The sequence below is a fragment of the Pezoporus occidentalis genome, unplaced genomic scaffold (genome assembly GCF_034315485.1).
Source record: "Pezoporus occidentalis ecotype Australia unplaced genomic scaffold, CSIRO_AGI_Poc_V1 ctg350, whole genome shotgun sequence".
NCBI classification, from domain to species: Eukaryota; Metazoa; Chordata; class Aves; order Psittaciformes; family Psittacidae; genus Pezoporus; species Pezoporus occidentalis.
The window spans coordinates 239,152-265,919 of NW_026915484.1; the positions used below are offsets into that span (position 1 = coordinate 239,152).

General features: G+C 51.5%; 2 protein-coding genes across 3 annotated transcripts in view; one reads left to right on the forward strand and one right to left on the reverse strand.

The window, feature by feature from the left end:
- Positions 1 to 15,912, reverse strand: part of POLD3 (DNA polymerase delta 3, accessory subunit) — a 31,701-nt gene extending 15,789 nt beyond the window's left edge. For both annotated transcript variants that reach the window (XM_062630427.1, XM_062630426.1), the window contains exons 1-7: positions 15,755 to 15,912; positions 14,036 to 14,091; positions 12,144 to 12,246; positions 9,057 to 9,096; positions 7,253 to 7,385; positions 3,075 to 3,339; positions 1,393 to 1,465 (exon numbers count right to left, since the gene is read on the reverse strand). In XM_062630427.1, the coding sequence (XP_062486411.1) occupies positions 1,393 to 1,465; positions 3,075 to 3,339; positions 7,253 to 7,385; positions 9,057 to 9,096; positions 12,144 to 12,246; positions 14,036 to 14,091; positions 15,755 to 15,814 (730 nt within the window). In that variant the 5' untranslated portion in view covers positions 15,815 to 15,912. The remainder of the gene's footprint in view (positions 1 to 1,392; positions 1,466 to 3,074; positions 3,340 to 7,252; positions 7,386 to 9,056; positions 9,097 to 12,143; positions 12,247 to 14,035; positions 14,092 to 15,754) is intronic.
- A 9,866-nt stretch (positions 15,913 to 25,778) lies between these two features.
- Positions 25,779 to 26,253, forward strand: LIPT2 (lipoyl(octanoyl) transferase 2; the record flags this gene model as incomplete). The annotated part of the gene is made up of 1 exon (XM_062630428.1): positions 25,779 to 26,253. A coding segment is annotated over exon 1 (464 nt), but the record flags the coding sequence as incomplete, so codon positions are not given.
- Between the last annotated feature and the right edge of the window lie 515 nt (positions 26,254 to 26,768).

Here is a 26,768-nt window from a genome sequence, read left to right on the forward strand (position 1 = left end):
TTAGAAAGTGAACTTGGCTGTTTACTCCCTCCCAGTAACTCTTCTTTGAATCCTTTTGTACTTGTTATAAGGGCATCTTTCTTCAAAGTCCTACAGTCCTTTTCCAATGTCTATTTAAAAGGTATTTGCTTTAGACTTGGATCATTTAAGTCAGAAAGTAGCTCCAGAGGCCACCTAGTCTGAACCCCTGCTCAAAGGGAAGGCCACTCTTCAATTTTACCCTCAGTTTTGAGGCAAGAAGTTAACCCTCCATCTAACTCTAGACTCCTCAGTGGTCTGTGATGAAAAGCAAGCGTCATTAACGCGCCCTGTATAACAGGTCTTGGCAAACACTGGGCCAAGAGCTAATCTTCCAGCCAGAAGTACTCACTTTAAATCAGATTTCTTCTGCACACACACACAGAAAAAGCCTTCCTGGGTTAGGCTGCACAAATATGTCATTTCCATTGATCTGCATCCAGCAAGCTTTTTGTCTGAAAAATTCCACTTAAAACTCTTAATTTTTGCCTTAAGAGCTGCAGGCAAAAGTATTAACCCCTCTGAGGCCAAAAGAGCAGAAGAATAGTATGGAAAGCTGTAAGGAAAGAAGGGATATAAAGAAAATCCAACAAGTTTGACTGGGCAAGGGCGGGAAGGAAGAGTTGCGCTCCTTTCTCTTTATGCCTCCCATCATAGCTGTGTAACAACACACCTGAAATCATAGAATCGTGGAATGGTTTAGGTTGGAAAGAACTTTGAAATTATCCAGTTCCAACCACCTGCCACGGGCAGGGACACCTCACACTAAACCATGGCACCCAAGGCTCTGTCCAACCTGGCCTTGAACACTGCCAGGGATGGAGCATTCACAACCTCCCTGGGCAACCCATTCCAGTGCCTCAGCACCCTCACAGGAAAGAACTTCTTCCTTATATCTAACCTGAATTTCCCCTGTTTCAGTTTGAACCCATCACCCCTTGTCCTATCACTTCAGTCCCTGATGAAGAGTCCCTCCCCAGCATCCTTGTAGCCCCCTTCACACACTGGAAGCTGCTCTGAGGTCTCCACGCAGCTTCTCTTCTCCAGGCTCAACAGCCCCAATGTTCTCAGCCTGGCTCCATACAGGAGCTGCTCCAGCCCCTGAGCATCCTCGTGGCCTCCTCTGGATTTGCTCCAACAGCTCCATGTCCTTCTGATGTTAAGGACACCAGAAATGCACACGGTGCTGCAAGTAGGGGCTCAGCAGAGCAGAGCAGAGAGACAGGATCACCTCCTTCAACCTGCTGCTCACACACTGGTTATCTTTAATTGCTACTCAGCTTTAAAAAGAAAGCTGTAATTCCAATATCCCTCAGGATTTTTAGCTTTCAAACTCCAGTTTCTGCAAACAGATGCACGTTCTAAAGCACTTACTCATGGCAGCTTTTCCAAAGAAGTTGTTCATTATGTTGCCCTTTGCTGGTGGTTTGCTGCTCGTCGCAGACACCTAGAAGCAAACAGAGGAGTAACCACAGGAATTATTCACACAGCAAAGCCCTCAAAATGCAAAGCCCTGCTTCTGGACAAGCAAAATAAACCTATATAGTTTGTTGACTGGTCAGCGTGTTGGATTTCAGTGTCTGTTTAGGAGAATGTGAAGATCCTAGATGAGTAAGTTACTCACTACTTAGCAAGGCCTTCAAATGCAGCTTAGGTCACATTCCCATCTGATGGTTGACAGTGTTACTGAAATAAGTGGTTGGGACTTGGGTCAAATCCTAGGCAAGAACTGTTCTTTTTGCAAACTATCAGTGCCTCAATTCACAGTAACTGACAGAGGAAAGAACAAAGATTGGCCAAACCATGAAGACTTTATCCAGCTCCTCTGGCACGTCCCCTGCTCTGCTGAAATAAATATCACTGCTCAATTCCACTAAGAGAGCCACCACCACAGTGAAAAATCACATACACAAAACACCCACCTAAGGAAGCCTGGCTTCCTCATCCCATTTAGTTTCATGCAAAAAAAGGCAACCAGACACTAAAGTTCCCCAAATATTCAGACACATATTTCACCAGAGCTAAATTCACTATAAAAATCAGAAAAATGAACTAAAATGCACTCAGCAGTTATTAAAAAAAGGCAGAACATATGCAGGGAATGTTACCATTTAAATCCCCATTTACTGGCTATATTGCTTTAAAAACAATTATACTGATTAAAATGGAATCCTATCCTGGAAAAAAGCAGCAGTGGAGAAGATAAACAGTTTAGTCTTGCACTGGTCAAGCTCCGAAACTTCCCTCACAGCACATGTTTAAACACCTTGATGCTTTTAAGACCTGGACTTCTCACATTGCACTTCTTGCTCAAAACAAAGCCTTTTAAGCACAATGGAGAGGAGCAAGATCCTCAACTGGTGCATATCTTGGCCTAACTGAGGACAACAGAACAACTGTTTCAGTAATGGAGCTGTGCTGGTTTATACTCATTCAAGGAGGAATGTCAAAGTGTCTATGATATTACAAAATCACACAGCAGTTTGGTCTGGAAGAGACTTTAAAGCTCAACCATTCACCCTCACAGGGAAGAGCTTCTGCCTAAGAGCTCAGCTCAGTCTCCCCTCGGGCAGGTTCAAGCCATTCCCCTTGGCCTGGCCCTACAGGCCCTTGTCCCAAGCCCCTCTCCAGCTTTCCTGCAGCCCCTTCAGGCACTGGAGCTGCTCTCAGGTCTCCCCTTCAGGAGCCTTCTCTTCTCCAGGCTGCCCCAGCCCAGCTCTCCCAGCCTGGCTCCAGAGCAGAGCTGCTCCAGCCCTCGCAGCATCTTCATGTCCTCCTCTGGATGAGGAATTATGGCAAATCTACTCTTGTGGATAGATCAAGAGCTTGGCACAACATGTTTCTGCCCAAGATGACTGACAGAAGGCACATTTGTACTACACAGTTGCAAAACTGACTGAGCACTCCCAGGGGACAGCAAGTTTAGCTCTAGAAGGAGGGGCTGAGGCTGTGCTACAGTGGTTAAGGTTATTTAGGTCGAGTGAGAGCAAAGCTCAAAGCATGGTTCATTAAAGCTATTAGCCCAGAGGGCTGCCAAAGAGTCTGAGGTAACTTACACTTGGGGCTTCCTTAGACTCCACTTTAGTTTCTTTATTTGTGTCCTGGGATTTGGAAGCTGCTTTTGCTGCAAACATTCCCATGATCCCTTTGGGCTGCTGTGTGGTTGGTTTAGCACTCGATGGTCCACGGCCATTGACTGCAGGGACACTGGCAGCACTCCTGTCACTTTTGGTCTGGGAACCATCCTGCACAGACGTCTGCGCTGGAGCGACTTCAACCACCGGCCTGGGGACTGCAGCATCACATCGAATGGCACTAAACCTGTGGGATGGAGGGACAAGTTTAATTAGCTTCTTACTTTTCACCTTGTTTTCCTGCCAGGTAGCATCTTCTCTGGTCCTGGCTTCTCTTGTTATGGTTAAAAGAGTAGGTTAGTTTGTGCATGGGAGAAGAAAGAAAGGCTGGCATACATTGAGAGGATGGAGACCTCTACTGAGATCAGCTGAAGCTGTCACAAAGAGCCAGAGCTTTAAAACTCAGCTTCCAGTGTCTGAAGTGGGCTACAAGGATGCTGGAGAGGGACTCTTCATTAGGGAATGCAGTGATAGGACAAGGGGTGATGGGTTCAAACTGAAACAGGGGAAGTTCAGGTTGGATATAAGGAAGAAACTCCTTATTGTGAGGGTGCTGAGGCACTGGCACAGGGTGCCCAGAGAAGCTGTGGCTGCCCCATCCGTGGCAGTGTTCAAGGCCAGGTTGGACACAGGGGCTTGGAGCAAGTTGCTCTAGTGGAAGGGGTCCCTGCCCATGGCAGGGGATTGGAACTGGATGAGCTTTAAGGTCCCTTCCAACCAAATGATTCCATAATTCTATGATTCAAATGCTAAACAAGCTGTTGAGGATGGAGCAGACTACATTCTGTTCCTGAAGTGGTTCTGCTCTCTAAAGTTCACAACATAAACTGTATGTCTGGCTGATGATCCAAAACCTTTACTTCCAGATGCATTGACAGGCCACTACTGAGGCAACAAGCAGCTACAATCACATCAGCCAGGTAAATAAATCACAACTGAAAACAGAACTACTTGAATAGTAGCAGATCTACTAGTAATAGATCTACGTGACATTCAGAGTTAAATACATAAAGTCATCACCATGTAATCACTGGGAGACAGAGAAACATCTCAGCTTGTACCAGTCTGAAGTGTGATTGTTTGGGGCTCCAGAGCTCCAGGAACTAAACAACGTGCTCACAGTTACAACTTGCTGACAGTCAGGAATAGCAGGACCCAAAAATAACTAACTTCGACTCCCCACTGTGCAAATCACAGGCAAAGTTTTCCAGATTTCCTACACAAATGCCACAAAAAGGGCAGAGGCTGAGCCCTCCCAACCCCCTGAATTGCATAGTGTGGCTTTATTTGCATAAGAACTAAATCAGGCTTCTGCCAATTAATTTCTGTGCCTCAGCATTAGCAGCTCACATGGACAATCCACTTCTCCTAGGAGCAGGAACTGTGATGTGTTCACAAAACAACACCATCTCTACAGCATTTTTAGGCTGCAGCAGCACTCTCTTGACATTCAAACCTTTAAAGGAAGGAAAGAAGACATTGAAGAAAGATACACCCTACCCTCCTTTCTACTTTCAGTGTTTTCAACATGGTCAATGCTGAAGAAGCTTCACTTCTACTCCAAAGACCCCCATAAGCAACATCACCAACCCTCCACATTACAGACAGAATCCCAGACTGGTTTGTGTTGGAAGGGACCTTAAAGCTCTTCCAGCCCCAACCCCTGCCACGGGCAGGGACCCCTTCCACTGGAGCAGCTTGCTCCAAGCCCCTGTGTCCAACCTGGCCTTGAACACTGCCAGGGATGGGGCAGCCACAGCTTCTCTGGGCACCCTGTGCCAGCGCCTCAGCACCCTCCCAGGGAAGAGCTTCTGCCTAAGAGCTCAGCTCAGTCTCCCCTGGGGCAGGTTCAAGCCATTCCCCTTGGCCTGGCCCTACAAGCCCTTGTCCAAAGCCACTCTCCAGCTTTCTTGTAGCTCCTTTAGGTATTAGAACACTGTTATAATGGCTCCCTTGAGCCTTCTCTTAGGAAAGATATGTTTTATATGTAAATAATAACATTTTATCATCCAAAATTATATTGACCATGGAACAAGCACATTTTACCCTCACACATTCCCAATTAGCTTGCTTTAGTGCTGCTGTGTGACTACAGCTTATGGGCTTGATCCAAAATACACTGAATAATCACTGAAAAACCAAGCAACATTTGGACTATGCTCTGCAAGCAAGGAGCTGCTTCTGCTTGGAAAGCTGACATTAGCAACATGGATTAAATCCAGTTATTTATACTAGCACATCTGAATACCTCCATCATCTCCCCATCTTCACAGGTCCCATATAAACACAGAAAAGGATATAGATCCTGCTCTAGAGTGAGAGATCTATGGACTGACAAGGGAACACAGGAAGCCAGCAGGTTGTTTGCTATGAACATAAAGCTCTGACTTTTGCAGGTCCTGCAGGAATCTTGTCCCAGAAGACAATTCATGTAGTGGACATGGCAGAGGGAATGTGCTCACTTTCAATTTTGTTGAGCCAGGTCACAAATGAGCTTCCCTCAGTTTGCTTGGAAAACCCTGCTCCAAAGCCAGGCAGGGATTTACACACCAGAAAGCTACTGCAGAACCTGAATTGTCTGAACCTCCTGGATGCACAAATCCCAAAGGGACACTCCTCCAAGACACAAAATATCACCATGGGGAGTGCCCGAGAACAAACAGGCTGGAACAAGGCAACTGCAGCCAAACCTACAGCACACATTGTCACTGAGACAGTGTTTTCTAACCCTGACATTCACATTTGAAACACAGGGTGGTATTTTCTCAGCCACTCTCTCGTCCACACTTTGATTCTACTTTCAAATTCTATACTCTTTCTATGACACAACATTCAGGCATCTCCCTTTCTAAACCAGATTGGTCATGGCACTGTACGTCCTGATTACATCAAGCTGAAGCTATTGTGGTGGAAACAACATATAAAATGAAAAGCCACAGCTGCCAGGCAGCTTCTGGAGGGGAGACAATGACCCCTGGAGACTGAAGCACCTCTGAATTCTAGGACTACTCTTACAGAACCAGAATGGTTTGAGTTGGAAGGCACCTTAAAGCTCATCCAGTTCCAACCCCCTGTCACAGGCAGAGACACCTTCCACTAGAGCAGCTTGCTCCAAGCCCTGTCCAACCTGGCCTTGAACACTGCCAGGGATGGGGCATTTCTCTGATTCAACCATGAAGGACACTTGTGCTGCTTGGTCTCTTTTGGACACTTCCTCTATGCCTCAGGCTCTTACATATGGAGAAGAAGATCCTGTAAGACATCTTCAGAGAGGTGGATAAGCCCAGTCTCACAAACCAGAAGGCAAACTCTTGCTAGTGCTTTACTGAGCACATCACTCATGTTTTGCTCAGTCTGTTTCTATTTATTGTGTGACTGAACACTGGATAAAAATGGTCATGATCAAGCATGACCTGGAAATGAGAATGAAGTTTCCAGCCACCAGAAAAGAAAGGTGCTGGAACAGTCTGTCTATTAGAGTAACAGAGCAAGTGAACCAAGTGCAAGATGGAAATAGCTCAGTTTATGAAACAATCATATAATGATCTGTCTGGCACAACTTAGAAGCTCTCTTCTTCAAGCTTTCTAAAAATCCAGGCGTATCAGGGAACCACTGATTCCTGCTGAAGTGCTCTATGTAGCAACACCTTATCAGCCTCAAATCATAGAATCAGCTTGGCTGGAAAAGACCTTTAAGATCATCAGGTCCAACCACTGAATCTCCAACACTTGCCCTGTCAACTCCATCTTTTAAGCAAGCAGCCTTTTGGTGTAGGAAATCCCTTACAGGTAATGGATCAGACCTGCAACACAAACACCAGCTGGACTCTCCTGACTTCCTTCCCTAGTCGAGCTGATCCCTCCAATTCCCTGCCCTTATTTTTACATTTATAAGATTTGCCACTTTCCCCTCATCTAAATCATTTGCTTCAGCTTGTGCTAGCTCTTTTTACTCCTTTCCCCTCATGCCTTCTTTCCTGTCTCCCACCATGACCCCTGTATACTACTTACATGAGCCCCCAAGAGCCTATAGGGCTCATGGCAGGCTGGTGCTGGCCTTCTACCAACTGCTGAAGAAGAAAAACCAAGAAGCAACTCACTTGCTGCAGTTGTGCAGGTTTGTTTTGACAATATCATAGTCTGTGTTGTAGAGGGGTCCACTGTCCTTGAGCAGAGCTTTCTGAATGCTGTAGACATGCACGCTTGCAATTGTGGATAGTTTAGACTTCATTGCTGAGGAAAAGGAGGAGAGAAGTCCTCTGTTAGCACAGAACCATGTGGCAACTATTAGGCTGTACCAAGGATGGAGAAAGACTGATAGATCGCTTGACAGCAAGGACCTGAACATAAAAACATGTAATTGTACCTTTGTTCAGTCCTCACTAAGTGAGAGCTCATGTTAACAGACCTCACATGTCAAACATGTTTCCCACTATACATATTTGGTTCTTACACAACATTCCTGGTTCTTACGCAACTGAATTAAGAGCAATTTCTGTGTTGACTTTCAAAATATCTGGTGTTTGGGATCCAGAATATAGAATCACAGGCTGGTTTGGGTTAGAAGTGACCTTAAAGCTCATCTAGCTCCAAGCCCTTGCCATGAGGGCATATCTATATGACTATCTAAAGCTAAGGCAAAAAACAGATAGTCATAACTCAACCCTGCTGGAACTGCTCTCTGCCATTAAGGTAGCATCCACCTTATCAACTAGCATCAGTGCTGTCTCTAGTAGTCTGCTGGGATTCATGTTTTGTCTTTTCCACACCATTTAGACTGTGACTCCCTTGAGACAAGGGCTGGTTTTTAGGAATTCTTTGTTCATTGCTTATATTGTTCTTTCCACACAGTCCTGGTCTGAGACAGAGCTTCTAGGCACTGTAAAAATACACACAGTAATCATTCCTTGGGGCCAGTCCTAGACTATACAGCCCTAACTCCATCAAAAAAAATCTCAGCCTCTTCCAAATGTAAGTCATACCTTTGGCCTGTCTTCTAATACAAAAACCATGCCCAACCCTTTCCTCCAGAGCAAAACAGAGTATTACGTAGCACACATAATTCAAGCAACATGACAGATAGTAGTTGTGCTGCTCAACAATCTACTCCACTGATGAGGAAGGCTTTAGCAAGAAATCCACTTCAGATTTCAAAAAGGAAAATAAATGAGAGTCTTTCAAACCAAGTGAGGTCATGAGCCTATTTAAAGTCACCAACGCCACATTATGTTCTCAAGAGCCAAAGATGTTATTTGACAGTAAGGAAGAGCCTGCAGTTGTGTTTCAGTCGATACAGATCAGGCCTCATCAGCTGGACCAGACCTGGAAAGATGGTAACACAACTGACAGTGTATGGAGAGTAGCTGCAGGAAGCAGTGTCACAGTGGTGGGGTTTTTAAACCTTTGTGACAGGAAATCTCTCAGACAAGAGACAGAACGTTCTCATGGGACGTTTAAACTAAGCCCCACATGATTCAGGGCAAATTAAGACTGCAATTGCACATAACCAACAACTAGAATTACCTGCTTCACCTTCCTTGGGAGCCTAAAGGCTTAGAACTGTTCTAACACCCTGAGACACTGCTGGACACTCCTAAGATACACTGCTGACCTTAAGGAGCTGTTGCCTGTCAGTGGCAGGGAGGCAAAAAAGAATCACTGGTTGAAGGGTGCAACAGAAAAAAAACCAAAAAACGAAAAATCAGACCCAAATCACCAGCCTGAAGTCACAGCCCTTGGCTGAGAGACTGAAAATTCTGAGAAAAAGCTGGTACAGGGAGTACACACCTGAACCCAGCAGCCTGAGCAGGCATTTACGTGCAGATGGCAAGCTCAGAGCTTTCCTCACTTTACTGTTTTTTCAAAGAAAAAGTCAAAACCACATAATCTTCACGAGTTGCTCACCTTCGAGTTGGTCCTCTCTCACTACTGCAACCTTGTGGCACTGTAAAAAAACAGACAGATGGCAAACAACATATAGTAAGTATTTTTACATTTAAAGACTGACATTTTGGTTATCTGACTTTGTAACAGTCTTATAAGACCTAAAGGGGCTACAGGAAACCTGAAGTGGGCTTTGGACAAGGGCCTGTAGGGACAGGCCAAGAGGAATGGCTTGAACCTGCCCGAGGGGAGATTGAGCTGAGCTCTTAGGCAGAAGCTCTTCCCTGTGAGGGTGCTGAGGTGCTGGCAGTGTTCAAGGCCAAGTTGGACACAGGGGCTTGGAGCAAGCTGCTCTAGTGGAAGGTGTCCCTGCCCGTGGCAGGGGTTTGGGAGTGGATGAGTTTAAGATCCCTTCCAACCCAAACCATTCTATGATTCTATGATCTATTGAATAACAGAGTCTATTGATTATAGGTGCAGCTTTACAGCAGCAGAGAACACTGCCAATGCCTTTAAACAGCCATCAGCCACTAGTTCTTAAAGCTCTGCCTTCCTACTTTTCTAACAGACTGTTCCAGAGATCATTGCAACCCTGAAGAAATCCTCTGTGTTCCATTCCTGACACTGGGAGATGAGACACAGATAAAACAAGAAGTAAACAACTATGCAGCACAGTGGAGAACAGCAAACTAACACAGCTGATGCCTGTGGTAAGAAATCTGCCATACTAACCCACATCACCCATGTATAGTTAGATTGCCAGTAAACTTTAACACAGCAACCTGACACAGCACCAGAGAAGCAAAGCATTGTGAGAAATTAAGCATTAAATTAAAAGCCAGAAATTAGTGTTTCTGGAAACATGCTCTGTGGCCAGTCTCCAAGGACTGTACCTGCTCCATGGCATTTAACAGGCTGCAATTCATACAGAGAGTATCCAAAGAGACAGGCTAGACAAAATCCAACCATTAATTTTAACTGATCCCACAGATTAGCCAGCAAAAGAGGGGAGAAAACAAAGGCAACTTGAAACACTAAATAAAGATTGAGAGTAAAGATCTCAGTCCCTCGCCAAGGATGATAAAAAGCAGCAAGAAAAGAGTGTGCGGTGCTGAAGGCACGATGAGAATGATTTGTGACTGATTTCTATCCCTATCTCCTCTTGGATGACTCTTGCAGTGGAATCCACAGTCTTTTGGCTACACCTACTGCCAGCAGACAGTAGTGCAGGGATACCACAAGCACAGGGCTGTGTTTGAAGTGCTCACACCCCTTTCCCAGCCAAAACTGACTCGTGCCAGGTCTTACCCACCAGCTACTCCAATGCCTACACATCACTTGGAAGCATCATCCAGATCTGACCCTCTTATCCTATCTGCTCCAGTTATCCCTCCAACACGCAGCCCGAGGAACTTTAAACTCCTCCAGTGTGGCATTCCTAACCCTGGCATTGCTTCATGCCTGCTCCTGATGACTTACTGCACCTGTAGGTCACCTCTCTAAGCAGACACTGCTCCTGCAGTGTTCAAAACCAAGATGTTTAAAAGCAAACCAAGAAATGACTTTTCTATGTTTACCTGGGTACAGATCTTGTCTTAAAAATACCCAATAAATAATGTGATCCTATGTCAGAATTCATGTGTTTCAAATATATTATAATATATTCAAATATATTATAATTATATATATAATTTAATAATAATAGAATGTGCTGACAATTCTCTAGTGAGCCAAGAGATGCCACTTTACTGTTTCCAGAAGAAATCAGGGGAAAACCTGTTGAACTCAGGCTATAAATGTGCCACAGCTTTAAATGTGCCACAGCTGTACATTTATAATATATATCTATATTTATATTTAGTATATATTTATAGCATATTCATATATATTTGTAGTATATTTAAATATATACTATATTTTTATATATATTTATTTAAATATATTTATGGTATGTTTATTTAAATACATTTCAGTATATTTATATAACATTTGTAGTATGATTATTTATAGTTTGCTTCTCTATATTTAAATGTCTATATAGTTAACAAAATTCATATTATATTTAATATATATTTATTTGTATAAATAGATATTTATAATTTTCATATTTATATCTAGTTAAATGATCACACTATAAGTGTTTATACAAATACACTAAAATGTATGTAAATGTATGTATTTTATGTATATGTATATGTATACATATTTAGATCTTTAAATAAATAATTACTTTCAATTTCAGGCAGCCTTGGAGAATTAAAGAGAACATTCCATGCATCTGAACCAGTTTATTATTAAGGAAAACAAACAACAGAAGGTTTGTTGGGGCTTTTTCCCAATCCACACATAAAAGCCAGAACACCCTGAGGCGAACCAGGGTAAAGAGATTTTGGGGTATCTAAAGATACAAATAGATACCTGGTGGAATGACAAAGGTATTCAGTGTTTGGGTATTAAGTTGTTCTGTGAGCAGAAGGAAACAGATGTTCTATTTGCTCCTCTCTTTCAAACAGTTCTGGGGTACCCAGCTGAAATTTTAGGTGGTAAGCAATGAGGAAAAAACCCATATAAATTAAGTAGTGCTTAAAGCTTCATAAGCTAAAGCATTTTAAATACAAAATATTGTTAATCAATACATGTTTTCCTTGTGTACCAGGATAAAATGTTGCCTCAATTAACAATTTAAACTATTATTCTATTTATTACTATTCCATTCTAACTGAATTCCAAGCTCTCTCCAAACACTGCTCAGCACTTCCATGCCACAGCAGACCCTGGGGAATGGATTAGCTCATCTCACAAGGGTTCCTCCAGATCTCTGCAAAATCTTTGCCATCCAATAATAGTGCTAGGATTGAGAGATGACTGACAGCACTGCATTAAATCAAAGCCCTGGTGTGTTATTCAGCACTGTATTATCAAGTCATGATCTTTCCTCCCCATCATTTGTATGCTGGGACAAGGCTAGCGTCGCATTTTATATGTGCACAGAAAACTTTTTTCCACTGGAAAAAAAGAGAGCAAATTCAGTTTTGACCCAAAAATCATAAACCAAGAGGGAATCCACAAGAACAAAGAGCTCACAGACACCCTTGAGGAACCACTCACCACGTGTCCATTCTGGATGAGGTTTCCAGCTACTAAGTAGGTGACATGAAGCTGAGCTCCTGAATTCTCCTTTCGTTTCCTCTCCACATAATCATAGAGCATCCTGCACAAAAGAAACCAGTGTTAATCACCTAGGAAGGAAAGAGCCCATCACCACCCCTTCCATAAAGCTTACGTAAAGGAAGAGTAAAGCCAGCCTGGCATGGAAACTTTTCAAATAAGCAGTGCTATTTCAACCAGGATTCAATTTATCTCAGTAAGCCATGTTCTTCCTCTGCCACTTCAGAGAATCTCAGTCCAACCACGGTATAAACCAAAGGTGAAATGAATACAAGCTCTCAAAGCTTGCACAGTTGGTTGCAGGTGGTCTCACATCCTCTGGACAGCTTGTTCCAAAGTGTCACCCCAGGAAAGGCTGTTTTCCTCATTATATCCCAGTGTTCTGAAACACCTGATGAGGAACTGGTGATTTCTGGTACCTAATCACACTACCAGGTGTATATATACAACCCCAGCCAGATCCACTGGCACAGGGATTAGAAACAGGAGGGAAGAGCATTATTAATACAATTCTGTGATTACTGATGACAAGATTGAGTGGAGACTGAAGCTTTCAGCTTGATTTATGTTGAGTGTCCCACATAACAGGGCAGAGACACTGCTGAACACTATGAGGACAATATCTGGCAAAAATACATGAAGATCATCACTGCTGCAATTACCACACTGTCCCAGCCAGCACAATCACTAAAACAATCCATTTGTGATATCAGCCACTTTCCAGCTTCCAGGAGAGAGTTTTAAGCACAAAGATGCCACCAGAGTTCTCCATCTCCAGGTTGCTTTCAAGGGTATGAGAAGGTGCCTCTGCTTCACCTTCTACTTTACTGTATGACCAGAACGGCTCCCAGCAGAGCTCTCCAGTCACGTCCACACTATCACTGAAGCACAGTCAGGTTTACACATCATCTAAGTTGTTCACACACAGGCAGAGGAAAGAGACCAGACAATCTCTTCATTACATTAGAGTTTATGCTCTAGTGGTTTGGGCAGGACACGTGAAGCTGAGCTCAGTACATTGCAGCTGAGCACACAGCAAACATCCCTTCAGGTCCAAGCTACAGCCAGAAATAAGGAGAGAAAACACTGTATTATAGGGCTTGACACTTTCATGGAGCCTTTAAATCATATGCTTGATTTTACCTTCCTGTGCAGCAACAGCCCTGGAATCCTTGAGAGCTCATTCTTTGTTTTATAGGAGATTTAAAAGGTTACGATTTTTATTCTTCAAAATACACCAAGACAAGGTTATATATTTATACTAAACTCAGAGAAGAAAAACCATGCTGACAGCTTCCCCAGCCTTGAAGCATCTACCCATGCCCATCAAGCCTGGTAAGGAGATCTTTATAATGGGCTGTGCAGCAGGGTGATCAGAGTGAATGAGCATTTGCATACACATGAGCTGCAGTTGCAATCAGTGTTGGTTTGTGTTTTCCTGATCCTGCTCCCAGCAATATTCATGGATAACATACAATATCCTAAGCTGGGACACGCAGCAGCAGGCTTTCACAGAGGCACAGCTCTGCAGAACCACAGCCCCATTCTGAAAACACATCCAGGATGGAATATAACACTAAACCAGCTACTCCAACCAAAGAATTTATGATCTAAAGCAGCATAAGGTGTCCAGCTGAGCGCTGCTCTCTAAAGCACAACTCCCAAAGGCAAGACCTGCCCCCAGGAAGACACTGAATAACAGGCTGTGCCCAAGAAGGATTTTAAAGTATTTCCAGAGGGATAATTTTAATGTATTAACCACGACTGCGAAATGAGTCATTAGCAAGGTTTTGCCCCAGAACAAAACGTTTGTGGGATGCACTAATACCTACTGTTTAGCCTGGTTGACATGAACTCCCAGGGTATAGCTCAGCCACTTGTACGTTACCTGTAACAAGAACAAAGCAAATCTCACTTCAGTAAGAAAACTGCAACCCTGTGACTTGTTAAACCTCCATCTGCTTGTTTAATGGGTAAGTCAAACTCGTCCCTGCCTCCAAGAAACACACAGCAAACCCTGTTAGAAGGGAGCGCACTTGGACATGCACCCAGGCAAGCTTTCATGAGTAGACTGAATTCCTGAGACCGGAGCAAAATACATGCCCTGAAAGGTGTGGTTTTGGGAACACCTTCTTGAAATGCCATTATATAAACAGCAGGCATACAAAACACGCTCACTGCTTAGCTTCACAATGCAGGAAACCAGCTAAACAGCGCAAGTTTTAGCTGTGAGAAGCTCTTACTGCTCTCCCAAACGACTACTGATTGGATTCCTGCTACAACTTGGATTTCTGCTGCCTGGCCACTGCCTTAGAACCATGGAATGGTTTGGGTTGGAAGGGAGCTTAAAGCTCCTCCAGCTCCAACCCCTGCCACGGGCAGGGACCCCTTCCACTGGAGCAGCTTGCTCCAAGCCCCTGTGTCCAACCTGGCCTTGAACACTGCCAGGGATGGGGCAGCCACAGCTTCTCTGGGCACCCTGGGCCAGCGCCTCAGCACCCTCACAGGGAAGAGCTTCTGCCTAAGAGCTCAGCTCAGTCTCCCCTCAGGCAGGTTAAAGCCATTCCCCTTGGCCTGCCCCTACGGGCCCTTGTAAAAACTAACACTTGCTCTATTATTTAGACAAGGCATTGCTTTTACACCTGTTTCTCCTCCCGCTCTGCCTCTTTAAACTAACCCTAAGGCTATGAAGAACAGCCTGCCCCATCCCTGGCAGTGTTCAAGGCCAGGTTGGACACAGGGGCTTGGAGCAAGCTGCTCCAGTGGAAGAGGTCCCTGCCCGTGGCAGGGGTTGGGACTGGAGGCGCTTTAAGGTCCCTTCCAACCCAAACCAGGCTGTGGTTCTATGAGATGTTAAATTAACCTCAGGGGGGTGAATACTGTAGTGACAGTAGTGACAGGACAAGGGGTAATGGGTTAAAACTTAAACAGGGAAAGTTTAGATTGGATATAAGGAGGAAGTTCTTTCCTGTGAGGGTGCTGAGGCACTGGAATGGGTTGCCCAAGGAGGTTGCGAATGCTCCATCCGTGGCAGTGTTCAAGGCCAGGTTGGACAGAGCCTTGGGTGCCATGGTTTAGTGTGAGGTGTCCCTGTCCATGGCAGGGGGTTGGAACTGGATGATCTTAAGGTCCTTTCCAACCCTAACCATTCTATGATTGTAATATCCTGACCAGAAACCCATCTCCCGCCCAGCCTGACAGGAACCCCGCGGTAACCGCGCAAAAGCGAACTGCAAACAGTGCCAAGCACCACAGCGGCCCTCCCGACGGGGAGGAAACCTCCGGCGAGCAGCGCTGAGGAGCCAAGCAGCTTCAGCCGCTGCAGCCTCCTTCCGCCAGCGGCCCCGGGCACCCATGGGTGTCCCACAGGCGGGGGGCACCTGCGGCCTTGGGGTGCACCGGACCGGTGAGGGGGGAGCCTCGCACCGGTGTCAAGGCCCAGCCTCCTGTGGGGACCCCGAACGTAAACAGGGACCCCCCCCCCCGCAACCACAGCCATGAGGGGAGGGGAAGGGGCCGGCTCTGCTGCCGCCCCCCGGCGCGGGACTCACGATGCGGTTCTGGTCGGTGACGAACTCGTCGATGTTCTCGAGGTAGAGCTCGTCCTCCATGGCGGGCGGCAGGCCAAGGCTGGGCCGCGGGCGGCTTCCCGCGCAGCTCAGGCCCGCGGCCGCCACCCCGCTGCCATGGCAACGAGGCCGACGGCGGCTGCGCGGGGACAAAAAGCCGCGGCGCTGAGGGCGGCGGCGCCGCCGGGTCCTTGTGCCCGCCGCCTCCGGGTCCCTGCGCCCGCCGCCTCCGGGTCCCTGTGCCCGCCGCCGCCGGGTCCCTGTGCCCGCCGCCGCCGGGTCCCTGTGCCCGCCGCCTCGTGGTCCCTGTGCCCGCCGCCTCCGGGTCCCTGTGCCCGCCGCCGCCTCCGGGTCCCTGTGCCCGCCGCCGCCTCCGGGTCCCTGTGCCCGCCGCCGCCTCCGGGTCCCTGTGCCCGCCGCCTCCGGGTCCTTGTGCCCGCCGCCTCCGGGTCCCTGTGCCCGCCGCCTCCGGGTCCTTGTGCCCGCCGCCTCCGGGTCCCTGTGCCCGGTCCGGGTCCTTGTGCCCGCCGCCTCCGGGTCCTTGTGCCCGCCGCCTCCGGGTCCCTGTGCCCGCCGCCGCCTCCGGGTCCTTGTGCCCGCCGCCGCCGCCCGGTCCCTGTGCCCGCCGCCTCCGGGTCCTTGTGCCCGCCGCCGCCGGGTCCTTGTGCCCGCCGCCGCCGCGGTCCCACGCCAGACCCGTGGTCCCACATCATCCCCGTGTCCCAAATGCGGGCTCTTTCACCTCACAGAGTGGAGATGCTGTTTAATTCATCTCTGTGCAAAGCTGGGGGTATGGGACAGCCCCCAGGCTGCCGGCAGCCCGCTTTTGCACATCTCGAGCAGTGAAATCAGTGTTTGCCGTGTATTTAAATCCTTACCTACAGGCATTTGCTCTTAGTCCCCCGACTCCACGTAAAGACACATTGATTCCACTACACGTGTTCCACGAGTAAGGGTAGCTGAGGGCAAGGCTCTCCTGCCTCCGGGGCTGGTTGTCAGCTTTACCATGAACCAAGCTCCTTCAGGGCTGCCGTTGTCTCCTGCTGAGCTTCACACAAAGGATGCTGTTGGGTTTCTTCCTTTTGACCCCAGGTTCCTTCCGCATCTGTCTGAAGGGAGCTTTTACTCTCCTGTTCCCAGTGGTTCATGGACCAGCCCTGTGGCTCTCCCCAGGTCCTGTAAGCTCAGAGGGAAACGTTTCTGTTCCAAAGCCAAGAGTTTCACTTTTGTACACATAAACCTCTACCAGATCTTCACTTCTTCATTGCCAGAGAGCACCCTCACAGCCCCACACAGCCCCACGCTGTCTCCTCATGGCCCCACAGCCCCACACAGCCCCACACAGCCCCACACAGCCCCACGCTGTCTCCTCATGGCCCCACAGCCCCACTCAACCCCTCGCCGCTCCACATCGTTACCACCATCCCACCACTCCTCACCTCCATCGCACTGGCCTCGGGCTGACCCAGCGCCTTCTCCCTGACAGCCAGGGCAGGACGAGCCATTGTACGGAGCACATGGAATCATGGAATGGGTTGGGATGAAGGGAGCTTAAAGCTCCTCCAGCTCCAACCCCTGCCACGGGCAGGGACCCCTTCCACTAGAGCAGCTTGCTCCAAGCCCCTGTGTCCAACCTGGCCTTGAGCACTGCCAGGGATGGGGCAGCCACAGCTTCTCTGGGCACCCTGTGCCAGCGCCTCAGCACCCTCACAGGGAAGAGCTTCTGCCTAAGAGCTCAGCTCAGTCTCCCCTCGGGCAGGTTCAAGCCATTCCCCTTGGCCTGTCCCTACAGGCCCTTGTCCCAAGCCCCTCTCCAGCTTTCCTGCAGCCCCTTCAGGCACTGGAGCTGCTCTCAGGTCTCCCCTTCAGGAGCCTTCTCTTCTCCAGGCTGCCTCAGCCCAGCTCTCTCAGCCTGGCTCCCTAGGAGATCCCATGGCCCCCTCCCTTCATTGGGATAACAGAACTGCTCCGGCAGCTCTGTCCCTGCAGGTGATGCTCTTCACTTTACCAACAGTTCGGTACAAGCAGCACAAAAGGAGTGAATCAGTGATGTCTAACAGAGCCACGGTATCTGAAGCGTGTTTCCTCTCCTGCCTGTGATTTCAGCTGAGCTGAAAATCGTGCTTTTAGGGTAAGAAATGGGTTCTTCCAATGAAGAGAGCACTGAAACGTTGCCTTCGTGAGCACCGGGTGTTTGCCTCACTTTAAACTTCCTGGGTTTAACCTAAAAGAGGGGAGATTCGGAGTAGAGAGAAGGAAGAAATCCTTCCCTGTGAAGGAGGTCACAGGGAGCTGCAGGATCTCATGGTCTGTACTGAATGCTGCTTGCTCCTGCACATTAAAGTGGTCGTCACAGCTACAGACTGCTCATTGCCGTGAATGAGGAGCTGAAGGCTGGAACCCACCCTGTCTCCTTCCCCTGCATGGTAACACGTGTAAATGCTGTTTCACTTGTAAAGGATGTATTGGGCAGAGAAGAGATTCAGAGCAGCCCAAGGAGAGAGACTTGGGGGTGTTGGTGGATGAGAAAATGAACATGAGCCGGCTTCAGTGTGCGCTCGCAGCCCAGAAAGCAGCCGTATCCTGGGCTGGGCACCTTATGTGACATGGCCAAGCTGACTCCTAAGAGTTTGCCTCTGATATCTCCTTGCCTGCTTGTCCCCGGGATGCTGTAGCTGTGCATCGCCCTGTATCTGCCGAGATGCTTCGCTGCTCATCCTCATCTCTGCTTTATCCATCGTCATTCCTCAAGGGATTTTCATTCCTCCCTAGCTGTTACCCTTAGTTATCCCCTTTACAGCCTGTCTGCTTGTGGAAACAGACCTGCAGAGCTGCTGGAAAACAAGCTGTTCTGCCAGCGCTCCTCCTGTGCCCATCCTCCTAGTGAATACATGTCAAATACTGCACGCTGAGGCACGCTGATGGGCTTGAAATGAATGCCATCAGGAACACGAGTCCAGAGGGGAGCTGTTCCAGCCGTCTTCCTATGCAAACAGCCCCCAGAACACGCTCGGAATGGGATGTGTGCGTTAGTTAATAACCTGAAGTCAGAAATGCCAGCTACTGATGCGACTCACCAGGGGGAATCTCCCAGGAGCAACTTGTGCCCACAGTTGTTCATTTTGTGCCTGTCATAGAATCATAGAAACACAGAATGGTTTGGGTTGGAAAGGACCTTAAGATCAGCCAGTTCCAACCCCTGCCATGGGCAGGGACACCTCACACTAAACCATGGCACCCAAGGCTCTGTCCAACCTGGCCTTGAACACTGCCAGGGATGGAGCATTCACAACCTCCCTGGGCAGCCCATTCCAGTGCCTCAGCACCCTCACAGGGAAGAGCTTCTGCCTTATCTCCAACCTGAACTTCCCCTGTTTCAGTTTGAACCCATCACCCCTTGTCCTATCACTACAGCCCCTGATGAAGAGTCCCTCCCCAGCATCCTTGTATCCCCCTTCAGACACTGGAAGCTGCTCTGAGGTCTCCACGCAGCTTCTCTTCTCCAGGCTCAACAGCCCCAATGTTCTCAGCCTGGCTCCATACAGGAGCTGCTCCAGCCCCTGCTCATCCTCATGGCCTCCTCTGGACTTGTTCCAACAGTTCCATGTCCTTTTTATGTTGAGGACACCAGAACTGCACACAATGCTCCAGGTGAGGTCTCACGAGAGCAGAGCAGAGGGGCAGGATCACCTCCTTCGCCCTGCTGGTCACGCTCCTTTGGATGCAGCCCAGGATACGGTTGCTTTCTGGGCTGTGAGCACACACTGAAGCCGGCTCATGTTCATTTCCTCATCAACCAACACCCCCAAGTCCTTCTCCTTGGGCTGCTCTGAATCTCTTCTCTGCCCACCCTGTAGCTGTGCCTGGGATTGCAGGTGTAGGACCTTGCGCTTGGCACGGTTAAACTCCATAACACGGTTACCTCCCTCCTGACCTTCCCCTGTTTCAGCGTGAACCCCTCAGCCCTTGTCCTGCCCCTACAGCCCCCGGTGAAGGGGCCCCATCTCTTGCGCTGCAGTTCCCTGTCCGCGGCAGCAGGTGACGGTTGGACACCGCGCTCCGGGCCGCCTCGGGGCTGGAGCTGCGCTGCTGGGGCCGGGAGCAGCGAGGGACCCGCAGCGCTCCTCACCTCACGCACGCCAGGGCTCCTGCTGCCCGCCCCTGCCTGCTTCCCACCACCCATCGCCTCCTCCTCGCTGCCAGCTCTGTTTAGGCTGGAGTCCCCCTCCCCGGGCAGGGTGGCACGCAGTCACACGAAGATGCTGCTGAGGATGCGGGTATGGCTGTGCCCGGCGCTGCTGCGGCACTTTGAAGTGCGCATGGATCAGTAACGTCAATCCTAGAATCACAGAATCATTTGTGGTGGAAAAGACCTTTGAGAGCATTGAGTCCAACTGTTAACCCAGCACCACCAAATCCACCTCTAAACCATGCCCCCAAGGGCCACATCTACGCTTTAAACACCCCCAGGGCCGGTGCCTGCAGCCCTGCCCTGGGCAGCCTGTTCCAATGCCTGAGCACCCTCTGGGGCAGGAATTGTTCCTCAGCTCCATCTAAACCTGCCCTGGTGCAGCTTGAGGCCGGTTCCTCTTGTCCCATCCCTTGTTCCTTGGGAGCAGAGCCCAGCCCCTCCTGGCTCCATCCTCCACATCCCTGTGGTGGTGTTGCCCCCTGAGCTGGATGCAGGACTGCAGGGGGGGGTGTCTCACCTGGAGATGTGTCCATTGTCCCTTATAGGCCTGCTGTCCCCATGCAACCCCACTGCATCCCAACCCACTACTTAACCGAGCTCTTCCAGAAGATCCTTCTTCGAAATGGAACATGAAACATACCTTAGACATGAACATGAGCCGGCTTCAGTGTGCGCTCGCAGCCCAGAAAGCAACCGTATCCTGGGCTGCATCCAAAGGAGCGTGACCAGCAGGGCGAAGGAGGGGATCCTGCCCCTCTGCTCTGCTCTTGTGAGACCTCACCTGGAGCATTGTGTGCAGTTCTGGTGTCCTCAACATAAAAAGGACATGGAACTGTTGGAACAAGTCCAGAGGAGGCCACGAGGATGAGCAGGGGCTGGAGCAGCTCCTGTATGGAGCCAGGCTGAGAACATTGGGGCTGTTGAGCCTGGAGAAGAGAAGCTGCGTGGAGACCTCAGAGCAGCTTCCAGTGTGTGAAGGGGGCTGCAAGGATGCTGGGGAGGGACTCTTCATCAGGGACTGTAGTGATAGGACAAGGGGTGATGGGTTCAGACTGAAACAGGGGAAGTTTAGATTGGATACAAGGAAGAAGTTCTTTCCTGTGAGGGTGCTGAGGCACTGGAATGGGTTGCCCAGGGAGGTTGTGAATGCTCCATCCCTGGCAGTGTTCAAGGCCAGGTTGGACAGAGCCTTGGGTGCCATGGTTTAGTGTGAGGTGTCCCTGCCCATGGCAGGGGGTTGGAACTGGATGATCTTAAGGTCCTTTCCAACCCAAAGCATTCCATGATCCTAAACGATGCTGTGGTGAGTCTTTAACCTCACTGGCACCATTTTGGTGGGTCTATGAAGCCATGCTGGTTGGCAGAGGCGAGGGTGACCTCTGAGCAGCAGTTAGGGACAAACAGGAGACAAGAGCATCTTCACTTGGGGTCTCTGAAGACCAAACAGTGCATGTGAGTGAATGGAAACAGCAATGGAAAACACGGGAGGCTCGGAGGAGCAGAGCTGTGGCCACTGGCTCCGAGATGGGTCAGAAGATGATGAGGACCAAGAGAAGCACAACAGAAACCCACAGCTGCTCCCAGCCGTGTCCCCAGGCCCAGGCAGGAGCTTCCTTAAGCACCTCCTCAATGCACCCTGATGCACTCAGCCTCACACGGGCCTCCCCTTGGTTCTCTTCCTCCTTGCCTTGGGAATGCGCTTCTCGGAGTCAATGAATGCACCAGGGGGCAGGAGCGGCTCTGCCTATGGGTCACATCCACCGGGATCCTGCCTGAACGAACTCAGCCTGAGTGACTCCATCCCAGCACGCTCCGAGGAAGGTTCCCGATGGAATCCCGGGTAGGCAGCTTGGCTGATCCTTCCAAGGCATCACACAGATGTAGTCCCACGGGTTGAGATAAGAACAGTTTAGTAACTAAGGGGAATACATCATCTGTCCAACCCTGCAGTCTTGGCCTTGCAGGTAACCGTCAGATCCCACATTTTCAATATACCATCACTCTTATCTCAGTGAATGTTTGACCTTGCAGGTAACCGTAGCTGCGGTAGCTGCTGTGTGCAGGGCTCGATGCTGGTGTCCCGGGTAGGCAGCTTGGCTGATCCTTCCAAGGCATCACACAGGAACCTGCAACTGATGGAACAGGTATCATGGAAAAAGAAATCCATGGCTTCAGGCTTCCCAGCACCAGGCCAGGAGACCTCTCCATCACTGCACATCATGGAGACCCAGCCGGGTGTCAGCAGGGAGGACCAGTCCGGTTCAAACCCCACCAGGGCAAGGAAGGAGGTGACCTGTGAGCTCCACCCAGCCCTATGGGAGAAGGGAACGATTCCAAAAACACATCCAAGGATGCATCTTTGGGATGGGCTTTTTCACCTGGGCTTGTGCAGCTCCGAAGCTGAGGCCCATGTGTCGAAGCCCTTCCTGCTTCCAAGGATTCACATCAGTGCATGCCGGCAGAGCAGCCGATAGTCCCGCTGTTCCGGGGGGGCTCTGGACACAACCTGCCTGGAAGGAGGATGGGATGAGGGCAGGCCGGGACAGCTCCATCACCCCGCTGGGATATCCCAGCCTTGCCAAAGTCAACAGGAATTTGGTCCCGGACCTCACCAGAGCCAAGACCTTTGCATCCGCCTGCGTCTCTCCATGGGCTGGGTCGGTTCCCTTTGCCAGGCACCTGTTCCACAGCCACCACCTTTGTCCTCCCCTTCCCCTCCCGCTCTTAAGCCCCGATGTGCATCAAGCTCCAAAGCTTCCCGAGGGAGGCCCCTGCGCCAGGGAAACGGGCTCTGACACCGCGAGGTTTAAGGCACCCAAAGGAAGAGCTGCGCCGGAGGAGCCCATTACCCCGTGAGGAAGGGAAAACCCACTTTGAAAGCACTCAGAGCCTGGCAGAAGGAGAAAGCAGGAGCCATCCACGGCCCCTTTCCACCCCCATTTCCTGCCTGCTTCAAAAGCAGGATATGGACAGTAAATACCCCCCCCCCCAGCCCCGCGCATCCCTGTCGTGGTGCTTACGAGGATCCCAGAGCTATTACACACAAACCCCCCTCATCTTACGCAGGCAGAGCCGGGGCGAGCCAAAAAGGAAGAGCTCTGCCTTTGATCTGCAGGCAAGAAGTTGATGCTTAATCACAACGAAGAGGAAATGGCTCAACGCACACAATGATGGTGCAAGGTAGGAGCGCGTCCTGCCAAGGCAGGGACATGGAGCAGCCCCTCAAGGTGGTGCTTGAGGTGGGGAGGCTTGGGTGCTGCTCCAACAGGAGAAGAGAAGGCTCAGGGGGGACCTGATGGCTGCCTACAAGTCCCTGAGAGGAGGATGGAGCCAGGAGGGGCTGGGCTCTGCTCCCAAGGAACAAGGGATGGGACAAGAGGAACCGGCCTCAAGCTGCACCAGGGCAGGTTTAGATGGAGCTGAGGAACAATTCCTGCCCCAGAGGGTGCTCAGGCATTGGAACAGGCTGCCCAGGGCAGGGCTGCAGGCACCGGCCCTGCAAGTGTTCACACAGCGTGGAGAAGAGGCCTCAGTGCCATGGGGCAGTGGTGGCCTTGGCAGGGCTGGGAATGGTTGGACTGGATGGGCTTGAGGGGCTTTTCCAACCTGGTTGGTTCCATGGTTCCATGACCCCTGGCACGGTTTATGGTGGGGTTTTCCCCATCTGTATTTCCCCCCAGGCTATATTAATCTCCTAAGTCATTCATTATAGAACTCGTTTTTCAAGACCAAAGGGATGTGCCTTCCCTTCCTTGCAAATACCCCCCCAGACGTTATTGCTGGTGTCAAACAACAGCTGAATTACCTGCGGTGACAAAGGGGAGGTCATAAAAACATGGGATGGGCTGGGTTGAAGGGACCTCAAAGCTCCTCCAGCTCCAACCCCTGCCACGGGCAGGGACCCCTTCCACTGGAGCAGCTTGCTCCAAGCCCCTGTTTCCAACCTGGCCTTGAGCACTGCCAGGGATGGGGCAGCCACAGCTTCTCTGGGCACCCTGTGCCAGCACCTCAGCACCCTCCCAGGGAAGAGCTTCTGCCTAAGAGCTCAGCTCAGTCTCCCCCCGGGCAGGTTCAAGCCATTCCCCTTGGCCTGGCCCTACAGGCCCTGCTGAAACGCCTCTCCCCATCTTTCCTGTAAGTCCCTTTTAGGCGCAGAGAGGCCACAATGAGTTCTCCAGGACTCGGAGGTGCAGTTTGCACAACCCCGAGAGCTCAGGAACGCAGTCAGGACGCTCTATAAACTCAAACCGCGCTGTCACAGGCTTTATCCAGCCGGGAGCTGGAAGGACCTTGGGCTGGGAATGGTTTGCTCAGGGTTTAATGGGTGACTCAGGAGCGCTCCGCCCAGACCTGTGTATTTTCTACATGGGGAATGAGAAGTGGGAGTCGCAGGGTGAGAAACCGTGGCCCCCACCAGCAGCACGAGGACTTCATCTACAGCCCATGCCCTTGAGGTGCCAGCACAGAACATCAGCAGCACCCCATCCTGAGCAGGTCCAGTTCACCCCAACCCCACCAGGACACGGTGTCCCCATGCCCTGTCCTCCCTCTTGGTGCTCTGCGTCCCACACCCTGCGGTGATGGGGCCCTATCTCTCCCCTAAGGCAGCCCTGGGCCCTATCAGCCACCCCCAGGTCCCCAGTCTCATCCCTGTGCCTTATCCCCCCTCCCCAGGCCCTGTTCCCTATCTCTGCCCTGTCCCCAGGTGTGATCCCCCTGTCCCCATCCCGTCCTCTATACCGCACCCCCGTACCCTGTCTCAGGCCATGTCCCATGCCCCAGCCCCAAACTATCGTCCTCTATTCCCCTGTCCTCTGTCTCTGTCCCCATTCACTGTGCTTAGCACCTCTCCTTCCCCATTCCTGTCCTTGTCCCCCCATCACCTGTGCCTGTCCCATATCCTCCATCTCTGTACCCTTGTCCCCTCTGATCTCTATGCCCATCCCCATCCCTTGTGCTCGTCCTGTAAGTTCACCTCCAACCCCTTCTCCCATCCCTGTCCCCTATTCCCTATCCCTTGTCTCCATCCCCCATCCTCCCCTGTCTTCATTCCCCATCCCCTCTCCCCAATCCCTGTCCCGTCCTCCACCCTCTGTCCCTTCTCCCCATCCGATCCTCCCTGCCTGTCCCCTACCCCATCTCCTATCCTCCATCCCTACATCTCCCCAGTCCTCCATCCCTGTCCCCAGTCCTTCACAGAATCATGGAATGCTTTGGGTTGGAAAGGACCTCGAGATCACCCAGTTCCAACCCCCTGCCATGGCCAGGGACACCTCACACTAAACCATGGCACCCAAGGCTCTGTCCAGCCTGGCCTTGAACACTGCCACGGATGGAGCATTCACAACCTCCCTGGGCAACCCATTCCAGTGCCTCAGCACCCTCACAGTAAAGAACTTCTTCCTTATCTCCAACCTGAACTTCCCCTGTTTCAGTCTGAACCCATCACCCCTTGTCCTGTCACTGCAGTCCCTAATGAAGAGTCCCTCCCCAGCATCCTTGTAGCCCCCTTCACACACTGGAAGCTGCTCTGAGGTCTCCACGCAGCTTCTCTTCTCCAGGCTCAACAGCCCCAATGTTCTCATCCTGGCTCCATACAGGAGCTGCTCCAGCCCCTGCTCATCCTCGCGGCCTCCTCTGGCCTCGCTCCAGCAGCTCCATGTCCTTACGCTGAGGCCCCCAGCCCCGCACCCGCTGCTGCTCACATCCCGGTCCCCCCTGCCCCGTTCCCCGTCCCTGCCCCTCTCCCCCTTCCCCTCCCTCCCCGCCCGACTCCTCCCGGCTGCCCCGGCCCGGTCCCCGTGCTCCGCGCTGCGGGCCCCGCGATGCCTCCGGCCGCGGTGCGGGTGCTGCTGCTGGGGCTGCGGCCCTACCCGCAGGCGCTGCGGGTGCAGGAGCGCTGCGTGGCGGCGGCGCGGGCGGCCGCGGCCGAGAGCCTGGTGCTGAGCGAGCCGGCGGGGCCCGTGTACGCCTGGGGGCTGCGGGGGGCGCCGGGGCCGGCGGCGGCCGCGGGGCTGCGGGCGCGGGGAGCGGCGCTGGTGGCGGCGCGGCGCGGGGGCCACGTCACGTTCCACGGGCCCGGCCAGCTCCTGGCCTTCCCCGTGCTCGACCTGCGCCGCCGCCGCCTCCCGCTCCGCCGCTACGTGGGGGCCCTGGAGGAGCTGGGCCTGAGGCTCTGCCGCCGCCTCGGCCTCGGCGCAGCCCGCGCCCTCCCGCCGCCCTTCACCGGCGTCTGGCTCGGGGACAGCAAGGTCTGCGCCATCGGTGAGCGCCGCAGAGCGGGGGGGGGGCAACGGGAGCGGGGGGACCGGGGGGAACGGGAGGGGGGAACGGGAGCGGAGGGAGCGGGGGAGAAGGAACGGGAGGGGAGGGAACGGGGGAGAGGGAACGGGGGGGGCCACGGGAGCGGAGGGAGCGGGGGGGGGATCGATGGGGGAACGGGAGCGGAGGGACGGGGGGGAAGGAACGGGAGGGGGGACGGGAGGGGACGGGGGGGCAAGGGCGGAGGGACCGGGGAAGGGGGGAGGGGGGAACGGGAGCGGAGGGACCGGGGGAGAGGAACGGGGGGGCAACGGGAGCGGAGGGACCGGGGGAGAGGGAACGGGAGGGGACCGGGGGATGGGTTTAAGATGGGGGGGGAACGGGGACCGGGGCTGCGCAACGGGAGCGGAGGGACCGGGGGAGAGGGAACGGGAGGGGACCGGGGGATGGGTTTAAAATGGGGGGGGAACGGGGACCGGGGCTGCGCAACGGGAGCGGAGGGACCGGAGGGAGGGAACGGGAAGGGAGGGACCGGGGGATGGG